The sequence below is a fragment of the Balaenoptera acutorostrata genome, chromosome 1, assembly GCF_949987535.1.
Source record: "Balaenoptera acutorostrata chromosome 1, mBalAcu1.1, whole genome shotgun sequence".
Lineage (NCBI taxonomy): Eukaryota > Metazoa > Chordata > Mammalia > Artiodactyla > Balaenopteridae > Balaenoptera > Balaenoptera acutorostrata.
The window spans coordinates 141,589,012-141,605,832 of NC_080064.1; the positions used below are offsets into that span (position 1 = coordinate 141,589,012).

The 16,821-nt window shown below is 41.5% G+C and overlaps 1 protein-coding gene across 6 annotated transcripts in view; it reads right to left on the bottom strand.

The window, feature by feature from the left end:
• The window catches only part of STX6 (syntaxin 6), a 75,653-nt gene that overhangs the window by 42,059 nt on the left and 16,773 nt on the right, over positions 1 to 16,821 (bottom strand). For all 6 annotated transcript variants that reach the window (XM_028168016.2, XM_028168017.2, XM_057551574.1 and 3 more), the window contains exons 3-6: positions 15,528 to 15,622; positions 6,470 to 6,532; positions 3,057 to 3,182; positions 1,698 to 1,804 (exon numbers count right to left, since the gene is read on the bottom strand). In XM_028168016.2, coding sequence (XP_028023817.1) covers positions 1,698 to 1,804; positions 3,057 to 3,182; positions 6,470 to 6,532; positions 15,528 to 15,622 — 391 coding nt within the window. The remainder of the gene's footprint in view (positions 1 to 1,697; positions 1,805 to 3,056; positions 3,183 to 6,469; positions 6,533 to 15,527; positions 15,623 to 16,821) is intronic.

Sequence of the window (16,821 nt, forward strand, 5' to 3'; positions counted from 1 at the left end):
CAGTAGCCATTCATCTATTTTGCAGGATCTAAAATGTTAAGGGCATTGCTTCTTATTCCAAGCTCTATGTCCCCATAGATTTTATGCCGTTAAAAAAAAATTCCCTCTGTTCCTGTTCTAGTGGACTTTAGAGAAGGGGCAGAGATAAGAGGTTGTGTTCAGTTCACCATCTGTAACTGGAAGTCTGCCAGGCTCTACCTCTACCCAACCAGGGAAACTGCTCAAGTAATTAGTCCTTTCCCATCCCCACAATACATTTGGGGGTAAGAATGCATTTTAGACAAATTAAACTGCATGCCTAGATTCTTGTTCTGCCAGCTTCCGACCTGGTCTCCCTGCTTCCAGTCTTTTCCACCGTGGTTCATCATCTAAACCACGGAACGATGGGCTTCCCCCAAAACATAAACCTGACCACGGCATTACTAACACAACCTTCGCTGGGGGCTGTGTTCCCCACTGCCCTTTGAACAAAAAGTCCGAACTCCTTAACATGGCTTCTAGGGCCTTCCCTGATCTGTTCTCTGCCTCCCTGACTTGACTTCTGCAACCTCCCTCTCAATCCCCATGCTCTAGACACACGAAGCCTCTCTGCTCCGTGCACTTTTTCACCCTGAAATCGTCACAGGGCTCTTTCTTCCTTCCGGTAGGCCCTCCCCTCTCCCCCCGCTCCTCCCACCCAGTCTTACCCCACCTGGCTACCTTCTACTCATCCTTCTGGTCCCAGTTGGACCTCTCTTCTCTTCTCAGGGACCTTAGACTGAGTCAGGTCTGCAGTGTAGGCCACTAGGGCCCTCAAGGCCCCACGCATCCCCGACCGCGGCAGCCCAGCCCCCCACTTGTCATCACTCAATGGCGTGCACCGTTTGTGCAACGTCTCTTCCACCCAGTGACCAGTCAACTCTGATGGCAGGGACACTGCCTATTCTCTTGGCTCCTCTGCGGACACCCAGGGGCCATCCAGTAGAACAAGATGCCCAGTTTGAATCTGTAACGAATGAATCCATAACGTTGAACACAAAATCGAGGTAGGGGAGTTCCTGAAATATCCTAGTGGAACGATTATTTTTTTTCAGAAAAAATATTTGTGAAATGGTAAAGGTATTACATGGTAGCGTTTAAGAATGCTGTTTTTGGTGTCATACTTCAGGAGTGCACAAAGAGATTGTTCTGAAGGAAAAACAAATCCAGTTATATTTTCTTGCGTTTTCTTCTTTTTCTTTTTGTGGGGGGAAGAGTTTTTTATCGGTTGGAATTAAACTGATACTTTTTTCCCCATAAAATTAAAATTTAAGATACAGAGCAGAAAGTCCTGTTGAATGTAGTGGGAGAGGCACGGGATGTTAAGTTAGCCCACGTCCTATCCTCTTTGGGACAAAAATCTCCACAGAGCTTACACAGCTATATCAGTTTCACATTCCCATTCATAACAATACTTCAAATACCTGTTTGGAGGAATTTGTTCCTGTTTTTGCAGGTGTTTAAAAATATTAATAACTTTGCCTAAACCCTGTTGAAAATTGTATCTGACAGATTCGCTTCTTTTGGAGAGGCCATTCTGTAAAACAGAATAAAGGTGCGGGTATAGACAAAATAGCTTTTGGTTTTACTAGCCGTGTAACTGTCAGGCTCTTTACGGGTCCTGTAAGAGGGCTTTTCCCGCCATTTCTCTGCAGCGAGAGGGGCATCTCGGTACTCACACTGCCTGCTCCTCCAGCTCCCCTCCGATGCGCTGGGACATGTTCTTCAGCACCCCGATGCTGCCAGAGACCAGCTCCAACTGCTCATCCTGCTGTTCCACGATCAGCTGGTGCCAGAGAAATGGGAAATAAGCAATTAAAATCCATCTTACCTGGTTCCAAGCCCAGCACTCTAGCAGCTGCTAGCTTCTTTGCCAGCTCGGGACAATTCACATTCAGAAGCAAAGCCCAGAAATCAAAGGACCAGACCGTTGCCTCGGAGAACACGCTGCTCAAAGGGCTGGGTTGTAAAGCTACTGATCTCCCCTGCGGATCCAACTTGTGAACAGTCAGCGGGGCTTGAAACCACCCAGAGAGATTTACCCTGGTTGGCTGAAGTCCAACAAGGGACAGACAATGGCCCAAAGCACCTGTGCAGTGACCACAGACACATGCGGATGCTTGGGAAGAGGAAGCCCGCTGCCAGGGTCAAGGTCTCAATCCACAACAGCCGGCCACAGCTTAACTACAAGAGGAAGTCTGGCAGATCTCTAGACGTGGGAAAACTACGCACACAGAGTCCTTTGCTCCCTCCTCAAGGACAACTAGAGGAGGCTCTGTGGCAGCAAGCAGACAACTTCAGAGCCATAGTTACTTTTAATTGTGTTGTAGTCGCCTCACTTTTTATTAAAAAAAAAAAAGTGTGCTTGGTTAATAGCAATGTAAGTAGACAAGTGGTTAGGCAGACATGCTAATAGAAAAAGAACAAAAGAACACATAACCTACATGAATACATAAAACACAGTATTTAAGAATCAGTAGTTTTGATGGACAGATAATCCTCAAATCCCCAGATACTTTATTATTAGCTTCCTTTTATTAATACAACTACATATCAAAAGCAACAATACAAGTGTAAACAACCTCACCTTCCTTCTACCCCTTAACCTCCACCAAAGCAATCATTTTTATATATAACGGAACCAAAAATTTCAATGAAAAAACAAGGACTCAATTTTTCTCGAAGTGCCTTTGTTGAAATGAACACAAAGCCGAGCACAGAAGTGGAGGCTGGGGAAGAGGCTGCTGTGTTTTTAAATCAATGGCCTCCTCTGTCAGGTTCGGGTGTCTGGTCTGCTTGTCCTAAGAAATCGAATCAAGATTGGTTCTCTGGAAACTGTCATGCTCTGAAGGACGTTTTAAACAGCCTTTCTATACGCAGTCATCACACAGGTAGACTCAGGCAGCTGCAGGGCGAGCTCTGGTCCATCCTGCCCGTCATTAGCAACAAAGCCCCCGGGGCGGGGCGGGTGCAGAGGAGCGGGGAGGGAGGCACCTGGCCTCCCACCTCCCTGTCCTCGGCTGGTGGTTCTCCGGTACCTGCTGCTGCGCCTGTTGCTCCTCGATGAAATGGGAGTTGGCCAACTGGAGCTCCCGGTCAAGGCGCCCATATTTATCCATCGTTCCAGTGCTCCAGTTCTGTCCGCCACTGTCTCCTAGCAGGGCCTGCGAGAGTCGGGCAGGGGGCAGAAGAAACAAACCATTACTACCTCTGCACAAATACCCCATCACCATGATATAAAGAGTTCTCCCAGTGCTCATAAGCTGGCCTCCCTGGGGTCAGCCTTTTATGTAGTGGTGTAGGGTAGTGCCTGTGGGATACAATTTAAGGAATGCCAGGAAGGGTACTCTCTATTTCCAAGCTGTCCCAACGGGACTCACAAATGGGCTCTGTCCCATTAAAATGCCAATAAATGTCAACTTGAAATCAACAAACGCCCATCTGTGTACTGCTTTGTGGATCTAAAGGCACTTGGTCTCTGTGGGCCAGCTCTTCCTAGCACCCTTGGAAGTTCACCAGAGACCTGTTGCAGGTTCTAGTCTAACTGATTCCAGACAGCTGGAGTCATTTCTATTTAAGTATGACCCAGGGAAGTTTTGGTTTTTTGGAAGGGGGAGGAGAGAGTTCCCTAAAATGACAAGAAGCTAAGTCACAGCCCCTCACACACAGAAGGCACAAGAACCATCAATGTGTATTCAATGTAACCCACAGATAAATCCCAGTGCCCTTCAGGTGAACTAAAAGGCTACAGGTTTCACAAACAGAACTGGGGGTTGCTTCACCAGGCAGCATGGCCACAGTGGGTGCGTGACCCTGATGACCCAGGCAAGCATTGGCCCTGAAGTCAGTTCTTGACCTGGGCCCCCAGACGCCAGGGTCAGGTTTCTCAGTATGAATTTGAGGAAGTTTGTAGCCAGAAAAGGATAAGTTTGCGAATGTCTTCCTTCCTTGAAGAGGCCAGCCAGCAATGTGAGGTGGCCCTGCCTGGAATGCCCACAAGCCTTTCTGACATGGCCAAAGTACTGCTCAAACCAGCCCTGCACAAAGAATCAGAAGAATCTGGCAAATAGGATTCTTCTTCCTTGTAGAGCTGTCAGATCTTCTTACCAGGTACTTTTTAGCTCTGGAACTGTTAAAAGCCTACCTGACTACTTGGTTCTGTCTGAAAAGCCCTCCAATAGCCCCTCAGTGTTGACATTAGCCTCACCTGACTTTCAGATGTGAATTCAGTCAAATGGCCACACGTGAGGCTAAGTTCAGGGAAGCTCAGGATGCATCTTAAGTTCTGAGGCAGTTATGAGAAGAAAATCAGGAGGCCTGAGAGCTTCCAGCAGCCCAGGGCCTCAGTCAAGAGTCTGGATGGTAACTGTCTCCGGTATAAGGCAGACCCAAGGCTTTTTGGGGATGGCTCTGCTCCAAACTGGTTGCAGGGCTGTCAAGATTTAAAAGGTCCTGCTCGTTCTGATGCGAAGACTCGAAGGACTCTATGGAGGACACTGGGGCCTAGTGATAATTTTTTCAAGGTCAGAGAAAGGCTACAGTGCATCCTTAGGCTATAGGCAGAGAACTGGAGCTCCCAGGGTTACAGTCAGGGCTATTTTTTCTAGCTTACCTATGGTCTACTCTTGGGTGGACGGACATATGTCATGCTGCTAAGAGTCATCTGTGCTTTACTGTGAAGCAGTTTAGATTTCCTCAGTCTGACCTCCAGGAGTCTAGTTAGTGGGAAAGAAGACAGAGGGCCGGGAGCACCAAGGACCAGCCTGTGTGCAGGTGCCAGAGCAGGAGGTCCTGGCTAAGCAAGGAGCACCTGGTGCTAGATGAAGCATCGAGGCGGACTGCGCCTGTGTGAGTGCTTAGAGAACCCTGGCCCCGCTTTTCCTTGAAACCCTGTGACTCGGAGACATTCTACTCACCGCCAAAAACAAAATTCCCAGCCATACCTGGAAAGGCTACGTATAAACACACATTTTATTTATGTTAGTTCAAATATACTATCTAGAGAATAAAAATTCAAGTAGAAGTAATAGAGGATAGGTGTTACTATTCACTGTCAAAACTAGTGATACTTCAGGTACTGTCACTCAACTTCTGTAAGCTGAAGCAGAAACGAAAAGGGGACTCCAAAACTTGGCCAGCCTGCGGCCGTCACTAGCTTCTGCTAAGAGTTAGTGCCAGACGGGGTGACTAGCTAATGGCTTTCCTAGCTGCACTGAGAAGAGCAAGGAGGGTAAGTGGGAAGAAAAAAACAATGACTTGGAAAACGAGATGCAGGGAAAGGAAACAGGATTAAGTTAGGTGATATTTAGAGAGTACTGTCCCCTTTTCAAGCTTTTATAATACTTGTTTTCAAAATTAAGTGGGTCAAGAAACACCTACAGGTATAAAGTGAGCATTTACATCATAAACTACTGATTCCTAGTTACTTAAAAATGCCGAGCTGATTTCTTGAGTTAACAGTCTACTAAATTCAAGGACTGGGTCTCTTGTCGCTTTTATTTTTGATGTGTCAATATCTGGGCTTTGGTTTCTGAAATTAGGTTTCATAATTTATTTGTCATAACTTATAAAAACTGGATCTCAGGGCTTCCCTGGTGGCGCAGTGGTAAGGAATCCGCCTGCCAATGCAGGGGACACAGGTTCGTGCCCCGGTCCGGGAAGATCCCACATGTCGCAGAGCGGCTAGGCCCGTGAGCCACAATTACTGAGCCTGCACGTCTGGAGCCTGTGCTCCGCAACAAGAGAGGCCACGACAGTGAGAGGCCTGCGCACCGCGATGAAGAGTGGCCCCCACTCGCCGCAACTGGAGAAAGCCCTTGCACAGAAACGAAGACCCAACACAGCCAAAAATAAATAAAATAAATAAATTTATTAAAAAAAAAAAAACTGGACCTCACATCAAAAAACCAAAAGATACTTAAAATGGTGAAAGATTTAACACACATTAAATTAACACACATTTAAGTTTCCTCAAATGCTTTACATAAAATTTCAATCATTAAATGTCTAGTATTTATGTGAGTATAAATGTGAGTTCTATGCATAGGCAATGTAATAGCAGCTAGAAATAAAAAGAAAAAAAAAAAAAGAAAGAAAAAAGACCATGACACCATCCCTCCTAATTCACAAAGGAGCTTGAGGTCCAGCAGAGAAAGTAAGCAATTACAGCTCTTAACAGAGCGCCTGGCACATGGAATATGTGCAACAGGTGCAGAATAAATGGCCTGTGGCAAAGGCTCTAAGGTACGCAGGGGGTGCAACGGGAGCCCAGAGGAGGGAACCAGAGGGTGTGAGGGAGGGGAGCGGAGGCGAGGCTGCCTGCCAGCATCACTACGGGCTCAGCACACAAGGTCTTCTGCTTGAATACATGATACACAAAGTCAGAATTTTTAAATTCCAAATATCTCTGAATTTTCTTTGATTGATACTGTATATTCTGATGTTTACTCACCTGTCTATTTTTCCTTTCAGCTAATGCCTGCACAGATGAGGTTGACATCTGATCCTTCATGTCCTAATGAGATAAGTAGAAGACCAGAAAACAAATGAACATCCTTAAACAAAATCATGGTTAGTATTTTGCACACTAGCAAAATATGCATAATTTATTATTAATTTTTAAACAAAAATACAGCATTCTTTGACTTCTATTTTCAGTCTCAAAAATAAAGGAAATAAAGAGAAGGACATGCCCTTAAAAAGAAGTAACCTGGATACTAAATTTAAACATGAGGAAAGAGAAAGTATTTCCTGGGTACCTACCATAGGCCGGAAACACTGTTAAACATGTACACATATGATCACTGACTTTCCACAATGCCCCTGTGAAGCTGGTATTACCTTCATTTTACAATTGAGGAGACTAAGATCTAGAAAGACTAAGATACTTTCTCAAGGTCACATAGCCAGTAAATGGCAACCCTGAGGTATACACACAAAAGCTGTGTTCAGGGGCTAGCATCTTTAAGTATAATACATGTAAAAAAAACCACGTGCTTTATGATAAAGTATATTTACCATTACACACCAGAGAATATTTTCAAATAGTGATAAACTGGTCACTTATTTTATTTGAGTTGCGTTCATGTGAAGTATAGACTATTTCTAACACCAGTATTTTCCAGAGTGGTATCAAAAATAATTTTGTATGGAAAGAAAAATGAATTAGTCTAAAACAAAACACTTGGGGATTCCCTGGTGGTGCAGTGGTTAAGAATCCACCTGCCAATACAGGGGACACAGGTTCAAGCCCTGGTCGAGGAAGATCCCACATGCTGCGGAGCAACTAAGCCCGAGTGCCACAACTACTGAGCCTGTGCTCTAGAGCCCGTGAGCCACAACTACTGAGCCCGTGTGCCGCAACTACTGAAGCCGTGCACCTAGAGCCCATGCTCCACAACAAGAGGAGCCACCACAATGAGAAGCCCGCGAACCACAACGAAGAGTAGTCCCCGCTCACTGCAACTAGAGAAAGCCCGCGCGCAGCAACGAAGACCCAACGCAGCCAAAAATTTTAAAAATAAAATAAAAAAAAAACACTTTATTAAATATGAGCCATCTGCATCATATTTAACTACAACCCAATATACTTTAAAATGATTTCAGCTGAGTACATGATTATTATAATACAATTTTTCTTGAAAAAAAAAAAAAGGATGCCAAAATACTTTATAATTTCCTGTTGGCAAGTAGGCTATTTTAGAGTGCAAATGTTGAAGTATTAGGTTCTAAAAAACTTCTTCCAAGACCCACGACAAGTGAATGGTAGATGAGACAGTGCCACAGCTTTCCTGATTCCTACTATGAGAAGTCTGAATGACGACCACCTTGCTGCAACCTTCAAACTGCCTGATCCCTCGCTCAGCAAATACCGACTGATGCCCAGTGTGTGCCCGAGCACAGCGGTGACGATACACGGTGTCCTTGCCTGACGGAGCTCACATCATGGTGGACAAGAGGCAAACAGCAGTCACACACACACTTCAACAGGGTGACCAGCATTTTGGGAAGGGAGGGAGTCAACGGGGCTGAAATCCAGTGGGTGAACGCCACTTTAGAAAGATGGGGGTGACACTTGGTCGAGACCTGAGGGCCAAGAACGAGCCCACCACAGAAAGAGCAAGGGCGGAGAATTCCAGGCAGAGGAAACAGCAAGCACAAAAGCCTGGAGGCAGGAAAGGCTCAATGCTTCAGCTTCTGAGAAGGAAGGCCCGATTGTCTGAAGGAACCACTGTGTGCTGGGTGTCGGAGGGAGGATGTAACACAAGGCTGGCCAAAACACACAGGGCCTTCAGGCTGCTTAGATTTTATTCTGAGGCAGCGGTTGGCAAACTTTTTCTGTAGAGGAGTAGATATTAAATATTCAGCCTCTGTCACCTTTTTTTTTTTTTAACCACCCTTTAAAAAATGTAAAACCATTCTTAGATCTCATAGGCCATAGACTGCAGGCCCCTGCTCTAAGGCAATGAAAAGCCCCTAAAATATTTTGAGCAGGGCCATGGAGTATTCTGGTTCATGTTTTAAAAGATCACTTTGGTTATTCTGTGGGGAAAATGCTGGCAATTAAGCAAAGCAGAAGTAAAGAGATCATTTTACCGCCACACATTAAAGTGCTACGCACGATGGGAAAGGGTGCCTCTAGGAACAAGTGCCCTGATGTTGGGGGGCCTTCAACAAGAGGGTACGTGAGCCCTTGGAAATGACACTGGGCAAGTAGGGTGTCATTCACCCACTGGATTTCTGAGGGTGCTCTACCTGGGATCCAGTTGACCCATAAATTCTAGGATTCTTTACCTATTTTATCTGTTCACAAACCTCAAAAGAAAAAAAAAAAAAAAATATATATATATATAAGAATGCCACCCACAGAAACTGAGAAAAATCTGCTTAGTAAAAAAAGTATTCACCATAAAAATGGAGGTATTGGTACGTTTAAAACAAGGGAAACTTAGTGATATAAGCCATGTTTCTTAAATGTTTGAGATTTACCTGAGTCAGTCACCTGCAGGTGCTGTTAAAAATGCAGGTTCCTGGACCCCACCCAGCCCTACTAAGTCAGACTCTAAGGAACAGTTTAACAAGCCTCCCAGGTGAGAAGCTGTTTGAGAAGCTCTGATCCCCAAAAATTCTAGAAACCTTCAAAGGAGACCATTATGCTATTATCTCCTGGACTGCAGGATTCCTTTTCTAATTATCAATTTAATTGGAGTTTAAGATGACATTCTGATATTCAATCAAACAATATGAATAGTACAATCCCATTTATTTAATATATATTAATAACTACACAAAGCAAATATCTGAATTGTTCACTGGTGGGATAATATATGCTTTTTTAAAATGCATTTAATACATTTTACAGTAGCCTTTTTAAAAATAATGAACATTACTTGCATAATAAAAATATCAGCACACATGTATGGAAAAAGTGACTTTGAAGTTCCAGTTGAACTCTGAACACTATCTGTAGAATGTGTTTCTGCTATTAGAAGGTAGGACAGTGAGGGGGGCAGTAATGACTGTAAAAGCACACAAGGGGGCTTCTGGGGGGTGCTGGGAATGCTCTGGAATGCTTCTGGGTCTGCTTCCATGGTTGTGATCAGTTTATAAACTCTTCAAGCTGTATAATTGGGGTGCATGCACTTTTCTGTACTATTATAACTTAATAAAAATGTTAAAAAAAAACTACTGCTCTTGAACAATGGCTGAAAGGTAAACTGGACCAACCCTTTGAAGATAAATTTGGCATTTTGTATTAAGAGCTTTGATATTTGTAACAAATATCCACTGCCTTGACCCAGTAATTCTAATAGCATTTATTTTAAGGAAATGATAGAAAATATATACTGAAACAGATATGCAAAGATGTACACTGCAGTGTTATTTACAATATGAAAGAAAAGTAGAAATAAGCATCATATCCAAACAAGAGAATAGTAACTTATAGTAAACCTATACACAATGTAATATCATGTACTAGACATTACACTTAGGAAGAGAGTTCGGTGAACAGACAATTCATAGAAAAACACAAATGATCAAACATGAGAAGATGCACTAACCCATTAATAATCAAAGAAGTGCAAGTTAAGAGAGATTTTTCCCAGTTAGATTGGGAAAGATGAAAAAGATGAACACTACTTAGTGCTGATATAGGTATTAAGGAACACGGAATCTGCACTCTGCTTTTAGAAATATCATTGATAAGGTCTCTTTGCAGGATACTTTGAAAATATTAACCCATGTTTTAAATGTGCATTTTCATTGAACTTTTTAGTACTTAAATATTCAGGATATGCTCACAAAGATGGTTCCTGAAGTATGGTTTGCAATTGCCAAAAATTAACCACCACCTAATATCTACCAATAGGGTAAATGATCAAACAGATCATAATAGAACCAGGTGAGAGAAGAGGTTAAGAGCATAGTCTTTCATGTCAAAGACCTGGGTTCAAGCTTAGTTATGCTTTTTAGTAACTATGCAAATTTGCGCAAATTACTCAATTTTTCTAAGTGCCTGTTTCTTCTGTATAATATTTTATAGGGTCATTGTGGGGATTGATAAAGTATGCAACCATTAAAAAGGATAATCTAAATCTACTCTATCCAATAGCTATTAGCCAATTATGGTTACTTATTGAGATCATGAAATGGAGTCAGTGCAACTGAGGAATTAAATTTTTAATTTTATTTCATTTTAATTAATTTAGATTTAAATTCAATTACTGGAAAACTTTCACATGTCTGGAAAATACTGGGTATGCAAATCAACCTTTTCAACTGTACTATAAACTCTAAATGCAGATGAAGTATCCCCAATGAAAAGTTCACTTCTGAATTGAGATATCCTTAAGCGTAAAATATATGCCAGACTTAGAAGTTTTAGTAAAAAAAAAGTTTTAAAAATTTAACAAAAAAAATCTCTATTACTTTTATATTGATTATATGTTTAAATAATAATCTTCTGGATATACTAAGTTAAAAAATACATTAAGTTCACCTGTTTCTTTTTACTTTTAAAATATGACTACTAGAAAATTAAAGATAGCTTGCATTTTAGTATTTCTATTGGACAGCACTGGTCTAGATATATCTGTATTGATATAAGACTATGTCCACAATATTTTTTCATAGAAAAAAATTACAGACTAATGTCATTTCTTTTAAAAATGTACTTCAATGTCTATAAAATGGCTAGAAAAAATACTTAAAATTGTGATTTTTTTTTTTTTAGGGAGTGGAATTACAGAATGGAGGAGCATTTCACCTTTCTTAATCAAAATTATCTGCATTTTTTTTTTTTAAGGATTTTCTTATTTATTTATTTATTTATTTATTTATTTATTTTTGGCTGTGTTGGGTCTTCGGTTCGTGCGAGGGCTTTCTCCAGTTGCGGCAAGCGGGGGGCCACTCTTCATCGCGGTGCGGGGACCGCTCTTCATCGCGGTGCGCGGGCCTTTCTCTATCGCGGCCCCTCCCGTCGCGGGGCACAGGCTCCAGACGCGCAGGCTCAGCAATTGTGGCTCACGGGCCCAGCTGCTCCGTGGCATGTGGGATCTTCCCAGACCAGGGCTCGAACCCGTGTCCCCTGCATTGGCAGGCAGACTCTCAACCACTGCGCCACCAGGGAAGCCCTATCTGCATTTTAAAAATAGTATGAATTACTTTTAATTTTAAAAATTAAAATAAAAAATGCTTATGACTGCATAACAGGATGATCACAACTATGTAAAAAACACAACAAAGTTTTGTGTTTATGTTTCTTATTTTGAGTTTAGGTTTCTTCTTCTATTTTTTCCTCTCGTAAAATTTTTCCAATTTCCTCTAAAATGAGCACGCATTACTTTAATGAAATACACGGTTTAAAGTTCCAGTTTTAAAATGTTCTGTTTAATAAAGTATGTGTGTGTGGGTGTTATGTTAGCTCCGATGGTCAGTGAACTCAACAGCTGTGTGGTGCGCATCCTGTCTGGGGCCACGGCAGATGGTAAAGAGCTACGGCTTTCACTTTCAGGATGGCACTTCTTTTATGCAGTGTAAAAGTTGCCAGATACCATACCACAGATTACCTTCTTATTAGGATATGGAATTTTAAACTATGTCACTAACCAGTTTTGAGCATTTTTTAACAACCTGTCATGCCAAAAACATAATTACTCATCTTTTTAAAAAAAACAAAAAACAAAAAACAGTTATTTGTTGTTGTTTTGGCCATGCTGCGCAGCTTGTGGGTAGTTCCCCGACCAGGGATCGAACCCGGGCCCTTGGCAGTGACAGCGTGGAGTCCTAACCACTGGACCGCCAGGGAATTTCTGCATCTTATTTCTAATACAAGAAGTTTAGAACAAGCAGTCAAGTCAGCAGTTAGTACCGATAAAAAACGGTTCACCTGCCAAAAGAACAACAACAGTCCCGGCTGCTTATGCTCCTGTTCCCATTTTATGCCATCTTCCAAGCTGAGTGAACGGCACACTATAAATCCCAGTGCTTCCCACTCAGAGGACTCACATCCCAGTGTCATTTGTAACCACAGAGTATGACTCACCCTTTTTGATTATCCAAAGCCATTTCTATCTTGACTTATAACTGACTACAGACAATTCTTGGGTTTGAAGAGGCTGGATTTTGGGGAGGCGGTGCTATAGTTCTGACTGCGTTTGAAAGTTTAAACAAAGTTGGAGAATGTTAGTGAGGATCATTTAATTGATAAATAAAACTGAGATTCCAGAGAGGCTAAATGACTTGCCACTCTGAAAATTTATTAAGGCCTCAGCTGAGCCTAGAACTCAGGTCTCCTCACCTCTCTCTCTGTTCTGCCGTTCACTGCAAAACCTTTCACTACTAAATTAACCCAACATCACTTCTGCAATAAATTTCCATAACACGAACACCTCACAAGTGAAAACTCTGATGTACAGGCGACTCCACAAACGTAAAAATGACCTCAAAAATACCAAGGTTATATAAACAAAAACAAGAATGTTTTGCTTTCTTTAGTAAAAACTGCCAGCAAAACTTAATAAAAACTGCGCAAACTTAAAAGACATTTGGAAAAACATATACAAGACTTTTTAGACAAAAATGACTTATTAAAAAACAAAAACAGTGGACATTGAGAAGATAAACAAAAATGACTTATTAAAAAGCAAAAACAGTGGACGTTAATTGAGAACAAACACAAGATTTTAGTTCTTCAGGTAGAACAGCAACAAAAAATGTATAATGCCCAAAGAAGGAGAAAGCACAATTGGCATACACTGTGGATCAAAAGGTATTCCTTTAAGCAACTAAATGAAAAACCACTGATAATGGTAACAGAGGAGCTTACATAAACTTGTGATGTACAAATTCCTAATCTGAGCTTGGTCTTGTGTTTCATTTCCCAAAACTGCTAACTCTCTGATCCCACACTATCAATGTCCTCCAAGTGGAACCCAGAGAGTTCTGGATACAAATACTGTTCAGCTGAATGCAATAATATTGAATCAACACAATGCCTTTTTTGTTTTTTTTTTAAATCAAGTTAGCATCAATTACCACTTCTCTTCCACAAAACCTCAATTAGAATTTAGTAAACTCAGATGAGCAAAAACTCAGTTAGGTACTATTAACCCATCACCGACGAATAGTAACAGCTTCCAAAAAGAACTAATAAATTAGAAGAATGATTAAAAACTCTAAAACATTCAGTTGGGTCACACAGTTGAGTACAGTTTAGATCTCAACTATAAAAGGACTGCAACATTATGAAGTATGGACTTGATTTAGAATACTTCTTTCAAAGAACGTACTTTAAAAAGCTTTTCAATTATTATAAAACGAACTTTGGATTATACTTCCAATTATACCAACTCACTTAACTCACTATGTTGACCTCTGAATTTCAATTTGCAGAATTTACAAGTACTACCTTGCAGAAAAACAAATATAATGATTAAAGTCAAGAACATACGCTTCACTGCAAGGCACCATTTAAATACTAACATCTACAGAAGTCATTTTCAGAAAAATCTATCACAAATAATTAAAAAAGCACACACTACATTCATAAAATAAGTAATTGGGAAATTATTTACCTTACCAAAAAAATACATCACCTAACAACAGGGCTTCCTTATCAGAATAGCCTCTGAACTGGCTAGAGACTAGGAGTGTCTAATCCAAATGTTCATTGTATAGATGGGGCACCTAGGTCTAAAAAGGTTACTGCCCCCATTACAATGTGGGTTTATTTCTAAACAATTTAGGTACATGGATACAGAAAGGCAACTAATGAGTATAGGAACAAGAATATTTAAAGTGCAGTGATAACCTACCATCTGAAATAATTTCAAAAGGAAATCACATGACATGGAGTCTTTGGCAAGCACACACCAAGGTTCCCGCCTAAGATGACTCTTAAAAAGCCATATGTTAGCACTGGTATGATCCCAAGTCTTTTTATTCAAGGAAGCTGCTTTCTAGTACATATGTTAAAGACAGGTGGTTCTCCTACATCTAGTTATGCTAATCAACTGGCTTAGCCATATAGTTTCAAAATACAAACATATCTTAACGATACAAGATTTCACTTAAATGCTATTTTCTCTTAGGCTTTTTTAACAATAGGTTATTATCTAAGTAATTTGAGACTAAAGATTTGTTCCCTTGGATTGATTTTTTACACACTGATAGATGCTTGCTTGCTCTGGATAACTCCCGAAAGGCTGTCAAGCAGTTGTATATGGAAATGTCAGTAAATGGGTTGCAAGAGTTCCAGAAGCAATTCAGATGGTGGAAGAGGCCGCCATCCAAACCCAGTAAGAGTACCCTTCACAATGCAAAGTGATTACCAATCAATCAGGAAAGCAAATGGTTTCTACAATAGCAGTTCCTCTTTTTGTCTAGAAATACAGTATACTAAGAAATAAAGAGGAAAAAAGATAACTGGTTTGGAGGAATGAGAGGTATGGACAGGAAGATTACAGTAACCTTCCCAAAGCCAGCAGTCTACGCTCTCATTTTTGCTCTGAGAAAAAAGCCTGACCGATACTAAAAACAGATTTCTTTTCAATCAGAGAAGTATGTAGAAAACTGGCATTTAATTCATATTAAAAAGGGGTTTCAGGGCTTCCCTGGTGGCGCAGTGGTTGAGAGTCTGCCTGCCAATGCAGGGGACACGGGTTCGAGTCCTGGTCTGGGAAGATCCCGCATGCCGCGGAGCGGCTGGGCCCGTGAGCCACAGCTGCTGAGCGTGCGCGTCTGGAGCCTGTGCCCCGCAGCAGGAGAGGCCACGATAGTGAGAGGCCTGCGCACTGCGATGAAGAGTGGCCCCCACTTGCCATAACTGGAGGAGGCCCTCGCGCGGAAAGGAAGACCCAACATAGCCAAATAAATAAATAAATAATAATTTAAAAAAAAAAAAAAAAAGGGGGTTTCAGAGTTGACCTATTAGTTTAAATTAAAGGAAAGAGTTCGGAGAAGTCTGACTATTTCTTGCACAAATAACACAGTAAGATCACATCCCTTACCCTGACGACTTGCCGAGTACTTGTGATGAAAGCTTTTCTTATACTCAATTCGGTTGCATCGAGGTTGAATTTCCTAGGATTTGCTTCGACTATGCGTGGGTCAAAAAGTCAAGGTAAAGCAATTTCATCATTGAAAACCTAACAACCAACATCATGTGAAACCACAGAATCTCTCACAGCAATAAAATCTGGCCCAGCGTTTCTGAACACATAGTCAACTTGACACTAATCATTCTCAAACTTTCTCTGCCCACAGCTAGATGAGGATCCTTGTGCCCCGAGGCAGAGATGACCTGCCTAGGTTCACTGCAAACCCATGGGTGTCTGACCACAGCTGAGCTGGGCTCTTCCAGATGCCTGCCAGCACTTTTTTGACTCCAGATCACCTTTCCCAGGACAGCTTTTGTCCTGGGAAACAGCAAGCTGTTTTCATTTGCCATTCCAACTCATTCCACTTCTGTCAAGAAGCAAACTCTGCTTCTTAACCTAGAGATCGAGGCTTCTTCTGTGAAGCTTTCCTGCTCTCCTCACCCCCAGCTTGGTTCTGCTGTCCCGTGTCACTCACATGGCTCTCTGCACTTATCTTAACATCTGCAAGTATACACTTGTGCCAATATTTGACTAATGTCTGTTTCTCCCGCCCCCAAGTCCCTCTATACTCCCACGGTAAATTCTACAAGGGTTGGTACAGTTTTGCTTATCAATCCAATCTCAGTAACTAACGAAATGTCCAGCACATAGCACACTCAATAACTGTTGCTGCATGACGGATATCTATTAAAACTTTTGTTCTCTTTATCTCACAATTTCTCTATCTCCCCTAATCTTTTTCTCTTCCCTCCTACCTTGAGGGAAGACATATCTCCCTGCAACTGTGCTTTTGATCCCACTCCCTCACACATTTTGTTCCACTAGTTTTAGAGAACACATTTGTCTTTTAATAATTTAAAAGATGCCCTGGGGTCACTGTGATTAATAGAAATTATACACTCCACACATCAACTGCATGTGAACCTGTGTGCTGACTGCAGAGTGATCCTGACAAAAGCTAGTTTCCTTTATGTTTTACCACACTTATAAAAAAACAAAACAGAACTCAAAACATGCAAATGGCATATCTTCTATCTAAAGTTCTGATTAAATGGGATTTTTCCAGTTAAAAGAAAGGCCATATAATCCAGCTTTTACCATTCTCTGGTTCATCAGTCAGATTAGTGGACTTATTTAACATCGATAGCATGACTTAGCATAATAGATCTGCTTTAGTAAATGCAGTTTCATGGTACAAGATGCC